The following is a 7,064-nucleotide window of genomic DNA, read 5'->3' on the forward strand; positions in this document are numbered from 1 at the left end:
TATATTTAGCAAATTATCACAATTATACATATAATTCAGATATTTGATTAAAATTTGCTGAAAAGTAGTGTACAATAAAACGTATTTTGATATTTTCAAAATTGCCCTTCTCTCTTCTTCTTCTCTCTGATGATTATCCACGAAACAACCCAAATCCCATTTGGTTTTATTGAAATAGCTTCAGTTATTTTATTGTCTGATGAAGGAAACCAAAGAATCACGAAACATCCAATCAGAAACTTTGGTTTTGCAAAATATAATCAAAAGCTCAATAACGAATCACGAGATTCAAAATCTTTCTGACAATTAACTTAGAAAGTCTTGTTTGTGAATTCATCTATTCAGTGGTGTGAGTGAAAAAAAAACATTCAGATTTTATCTCATCTCGGTGACAACAATGGAGACAGAGCAGAGCCTTCAATTTTGCCTTTTGAGCTCAAGCTGCGTTCTTTCTTAATTTTGGAAATGGGTCAAGGAGATGGGACTGTGGAGAGAGAAGGACAATTTTGAAAATACTCAAATACGTTTTATTATACACTACTTTTCAGCAAATTTTAATAAAATATCTGAATTATACGTATAATTGTGGCAATTTACTAAATATAATGATTTTGAAGTGGCAATTAGTAAATTTAAGGTTTTGGGATGACAAATTCCTAAATTTCATGTTTTGGAGTGGCATAATTTTTTTTTTTTTTCAAATTTTTAAATATACTATTTGAAAAAAAAATAAACACAAAAATTATGAATTCTACAGAGTTCCATTTTTTAAATATCCGATAAGAACGAACCTTAATTAATAATTTTTTTTTGTTTCTTGCTTATGGGTGCATGGGATGACGTCATCTTATAAAGAGATCAAGTGCGGCTTCAGGTTATAACAGCTCCTCATAAATTAGAAATTAACAAATTTGATCTTGAATAATTTTATATTTTTTAGAAGTATTAATACTTTTCAACTTATCCCATAAAATAACATTATATTACAATGAATTATTCAACTCAATCAATCTCAATTTTCTGATTCCTTCTCCAATTTAGCTACATACTAAATTAATTCGAAAGTTTAAATTTTTTGCATGAAGATGCATCACTCGTAAAGAAGACATATTTTAACGGTTCGGATTCGTCATTTGAAATCAATCCGATAGATTTTAGATTTGAGTTCACAAAAAAGCTAGGTGAGCTTAAGAACACCCTAGTTCTACTCACGTGGATTTCAACTCGTAAACATAATTACTTTGATTATTGTAGTTATTACCAATCTGGCAAAGTGGCAATCTGCTGTTCTCAACATGTGAATTTCAACTCGTAAACATAATTACTTCCATTATAGTCTATTTGCTTAATATTTTGTTTTTATCAACTTCTAATACAGGTTAAAAGTAGCTGTCCAGCGTAATACAAAACAATCGACAACTAGAGAGTAGGAATTTACCTTCAGATTCAGGATCCTATATAAATAAAACCGAGCTGGTGAGCATAATGGAGGGAAGTGGATGTAGCGAGTAGGTCGCTTAGCGACTCCGAAGACCGATGAGTAAAGAGAAGAATCTGTGTTTCGGGACCCACCCGGTTTTGTTTTTTAATTAATGAAAAAACGAAGTAGGCTCTAAGGCTCGGCTAAAGGATATAATATACGGCCGTATGGGCTCTTAATTGGGCCTCTCTTTTTTTCTTTTATTGTAAAGGACAAAAGCAGTATTTTATTTGATGCGATGGGTCTATTTTATTTTTACAAAATTGGGGGTCAGAATGTCAGATTCCTCTGGGATCGACTGCCTTTCTGCAATCGAACATCTCACCGCACCGTCACCGTCGTCGAACATGATTACATGATAAACTGAACCTTTTATTAATAACATAAAAAAATAAAAATACATCTATAATTGACATTCCACATTTATCCGGACCTCTAAGCGAATCACCGGCCCTCCATGAATAAGTCACATATTGACTTAGCGGCTCAGGTAAATGCAGAATTCCTTCATTTTAGAGATGTTTTGGTTCATTTTTTTTAAAGAGTACAAATAAAAATTTCAGCATGATAAAGAGTTAAGACTACTCGAAATCCCAAATATTTTTATTAGCATTTGAAAAAAAAAAAAAATACATGCACATTTGAAAAATTTAGACATATGCTCATTATAAGTTCTTTAATTAGATAATTTTTCATCTAAATTTAAAAATTAGTTATTTTTTTCATCCAAACTCACTCATTTTATTAATATTCACGTTTTCTTATTTAATCTCTTAAAAATACATATTAGTATTAATAAAAAAAAATGGACAATTTTATCCCTTTTCAAAATTATGTATCGCTAAACCTTTCATTCCGCATGACTCTCCACTTTCTCTGCACTTTTCGTCCAATTCAACCCCTCTTCTTTCTCTCACAAAAATTGTATATAATCAGTGGCGGAGCCATTATTGTTCGGAGTTGGAGATGTGCCTTCCTTGGATTTTTAATTTTTATTTTATAAACTCATATTGTATTGAATTATTGTCCTACTCTGGAATTTTTTTGCCCTACCTTGTGAACTCCATATTTTCCAATACATGATGCAATTTGTATTTTTCGGATTTGTATTTTAATATTTTGATAAAATTTAAATTGTTAATAGTTTTGTCCATCCTAATTCAAATCCTGAATACGTCATATAATAGAGGTAATCTTCTTGATTTAAATCACTAAACGTTATTTCTAAAAATGTATCATGATTGTAATCAATACACATTGTTTTGAGTAGAACTAGGGTGTTCTTAAGTTCACCAAGTTCTTTGGTGAACTCAAATCTAAAACCCGTCAAATTGGCTTCAAATTACGAATCCGAACCGTTGAAACTTGCCTATCTTACAAGTGATGCGTCTACATATGAAAATTTTAAATATTCGAATAATTTAGTATATAATCAAGCGGTCAAAATTAGAAGCTTAATAAATTAATTTTGATGCATTCATTTTTTGAAATTTTTTGACCGCTTGACTTTATGCTAAATTAATAAAACAATACTCTTTGTGTGAGAGATTACAGGTTCAAAATCCAAAAAAAATAATTATTTATGAATATTAAATAGTTAAAAGATTTGATCTTTAATTTTTACTAAAAAAAAAAAAACTTTCGTACTAGCTACAAGCATACATTCAAGTTACAAATCCGGTAAATCAGTCAATTTTAATTTGATGACATCAAATAGATATGCGACAATGATCATATGAACAACATATAAAATATAAAAGTAAACTCAGTTAAACAACAAATATATACAGAATAAACTCATTTCTTAATAAGATCATTCCATTATATCGTTAGGTTCATATATAAACTCATCTTAGCAACATGCTTGTTGAATAGATCTGTCTATCAATTACGTGTGCAAAGATAAACATAGATGATCGTGTGATGAGTATAAAATTAATAACCTCATAGATATCATTTATTTATGGAGAGAGATTTTTTCTTCAACAAGGAATAATATTGCATTTGTTCCTAAAGAGCAATTAATTTATTAAAAATGCCAGTTGTTACAGAATTTTTGTGGTGGTCCACTATGTTTCCCTAGAGACGTAGACACTTGACTTCAACGATTTTTTTTTTTTTTTTTTTTGAGAAAAAAATTCAAAGAATTGTTAAATAATAGGAGGAATTTCATGTATAGCCCCGAAAAACTCACAATTTTATCCATTTAAATATCTATTCTTTTAAAACTCATTTTAACTTTATGAAATATTCATTTTACCCTTCTAATTGGTCAGTTTTGAGGGTAAATGGATTACTGACATTTAGGTACGTATATGCTTGTGTTAGCGTCAGAAGTAGAGAAATGACTAATTTGCCCTAAAAAATCGACCAATTAGAAGATTGGCATTTTCTCAAAAATGATACAGTTTTTTTAATAGAGGGTAAAATGGGTACTTCATAAATTTAAAATTAATTTCAATGGAAAAGACAATAAAATGGGTAGATTTGTGAGTTTTTGAAGTTTAGAAGGGTAAATAAGATAATATGAATTTTAGAGGGGTAATACGGAATTTCCAATTTTTTGAGGGGTATACGTGAAATTCCCCTTAAATAATATAATGTAATTTGAAATAAATTGTGTGCGATGTACAATTAAAAGATGGATTGGTATATGCCGTATGCGATTTTTCATCCCAGACGTGCTGCGCACTACTCAAATGAAAATTTGAACGTCTGATCACAACAAAGCTATTTTATTTTATACATAAACAAATGCTGTAAATGCACATAGGCGATATTGTTTGGAGCAGGTCGGCAGAATAAAAAAAGAATTATTTATCATAAGATTGGGCTTAATTATCAGTTATGACCCAGTCAAAATCTTACTGGCATAGCTGTTAATTATCAGATATCAGTCGGGCTTTTTCATCATTATAATTTATACAAACAGATATCTAATTAAGCGCCTAGAATTCCAAAAAAGCAAATTACTATATTACATGTATCCCAATCAAAATCAAGTCAATATATGTGCTTCAATATGTAATAAGAACTTATGCGTGAATACAGATAATACAGTGGAATGCCAGTATTGCAATTTAACAGGAAATTGACTTCATTTTCCTTTTTTCTTTCCTTTTTTTGTGGAAAATAACTATATTATATAATCAATCAACATAGTTATAATCGTTTGATAAATTAAACAGAATCAAGGCTAAAGAAGTAACCAGTTTCAACCATATTATTGTTGATAATGTTGATAATTAATGTTACCTTTTTGCTGTTCCTTATTGATATATTTCTTTATAGAAAAGACATGCTAACTATGATCACAACCAGCAATAATTTTGTTTTTCAACACCATTTCCTATTTTTTAATTTAATAAAAAAAACGAAAATCAAATGTTACACTAAAAGATGATGCAAAATGAATATATTGACAAATTAAGAACAAAGGGAACTTATCAACAAAACCCTTTTTTCTTAATAGATCACTTGTCATGAGAAAAAAAAAATATTTACATATAATTGCATAGGCAAATGGACAACAAAAGTTTCAAGTTTCAACTACATAGATCAGACTCATTATTTGGAAATTCAAAACTCCAACTAAATCTGTCACAAAGCACTCAACTAAATTGATTTCAGTATGAAGATTGCAGCTGGTTGCATTCAAGTTTTACTGATACAAACAACTGCCAAACGATAAAGATGCACTCAAAAAGGGTATTTCCATATATATCAATGAACTAATTATAAATATAGAGAATACAAAAGGAAAATATATAGACAAGCTTAAAATTTATTGAAAACATGAACCTTCACACTGCAAGATTTGTGAACAATTGTCGAACCAGCCGACGCCAATTTATCCACCGTTACATCACACGAAACAAAGACATTGATTGTCCATGTCGTTATCGGACCAGCCTTGATCTTCACAGGTACTTTCATATTTAAATTCAACGGCACGGCGCCGCTATTCTGATTTTGCAAAATCTCATCATGCATTGATGTTGACAACTGTATCCCTGATCCCTTCACTGGCACGACCAGTTCTGTAACATTGTTTTCAGGCTGATGGAACCTCGGCCATGCACCGTTTGCCAGTGGAACACTTTTGTAATACACTGTTATACCGCTACCACCCTCATAATAAATACTGATCTTTGAGTTAGGGTTTTGTGCTGTCACGGTAGCGACGAACTCTGGGGAGAATGTGAATATGTTCGGCATAGAGACATTAAAATTTTTCACAGCAAGAGAATTGATCGTGTATTTCGGCATCTTTGGCTTATAAATGAGGTAAAACACGGTGGCAGCTATGGTTAGGATTAGAACAACGGAAATAATTGTCAAAAGCAGATACTTGAAAAGGCAGAGGCAGTTCCGGTTTCTCTTGCGGGCAGCTCGGGCAGCATAGATCTTCTGTAGCCGAGCATTCTGAGGCGGTGGTGTGCGGAAGACCTGGTCCTTTGGAATTTGCACTACGTGTTGTTTTTGTGGGTTTCGAGACATGGACATTTCGCTGGAGAAGCCTTGCTTGGAGTGATTTGTTGATTTGGAATCAGGCTGGCGTGGCATTTCGCCTGAGGACCCAGAAGAGTAGTTGTGCCTTGTCTGGCTGCCGCCATGTGGCATTTCACCAGACATGTCTGAGGAGTAGTCGACGTGGTATTCAGGGCGGTTATCGGAGGGGTATACACGGCCATCTGCCATTGGTGGAGAAAGTGATAAAGAGCGGGGTAGGAGAAATAAATTGAGGCGGAAATGATGGGAGAACAAAGGGTGTGAGGAGGTTAGCAGGTATTTAAAAGGGCATGATCTAAGTCAATTAGTACATAACAAAATGGCAATAGCTGTTATAGAAACCTACTGTCATATTGTGCAGCAAGTAGAAGGTTTTATACGCTGACAAGAGGTTGCAATTAGTACTTTAGCAGGTGTAGTTGCAATATACAATGTGGCGAGTTATTGAAACAAAATCTTGCAATGATTGCAGTCAGGTGTTTTAGTCATTTAGTTTACAATTCTCACGTCTCAGTAACTCGCGATACTAAGAGGACGTAGACAATCAGACACAGAGAATCATGGATACAATCACCGCCTCCACAATCCACTGGAACGAATCAGGAAGGAGATGCTAATAAAAAAGAAAAAAAAAATGAAAAAGATATTGATACCGCGGCTGGTTTGGTGGAGGGCTCCACTAACTAAGCTACTAGCTAGCGCCCGACGGTGTTTGCAATATGACAGCTAGCAACGCGACCGCGGTTTCTTTACTTTCATTGGTGTCTTTCACGGATGCGCTCTTTGAACGAGAAAGCCAGCTCGTGAAGCAACCCAATTCGAACTTGGTCTGGGTCGTCCGACTCGAGTCTAGTCAAACCATAGTACCAGGCTGTGTCCAGGTGTCTCGCGAGTCCCGATGCCGTTGTATGGTCAGACACGGCTTGGTAACATAATATTATTTTTTTAGATCTGTACCGTCTGATGAGAATCCGGCCTAAGGTGAAATGCGGGGTCTTTTTTATAATCCTGCAGATTCTGATCGGACGGTGTGAATCTAAACGAATTTTTTTTGTTATCTTAGCCTTCTTAG

The 7,064-nt window shown here is 33.2% G+C and overlaps 1 protein-coding gene across 1 annotated transcript; it reads right to left on the bottom strand.

Annotated features, from left to right (window-relative positions):
* Positions 1-5,072: 5,072 nt before the first annotated feature.
* On the bottom strand, positions 5,073-6,267 carry LOC144550229 (NDR1/HIN1-like protein 13). Its single transcript, XM_078298531.1, has one exon. The coding sequence runs from the start codon at positions 6,179-6,181 to the stop codon at positions 5,258-5,260; it is 924 nt and encodes a 307-aa protein (XP_078154657.1). The 5' UTR covers positions 6,182-6,267; the 3' UTR covers positions 5,073-5,257.
* Between the last annotated feature and the right edge of the window lie 797 nt (positions 6,268-7,064).

This window comes from Carex rostrata, chromosome 2 (genome assembly GCF_964058835.1).
Source record: "Carex rostrata chromosome 2, lpCarRost1.2, whole genome shotgun sequence".
Classification (NCBI taxonomy): domain Eukaryota; kingdom Viridiplantae; phylum Streptophyta; class Magnoliopsida; order Poales; family Cyperaceae; genus Carex; species Carex rostrata.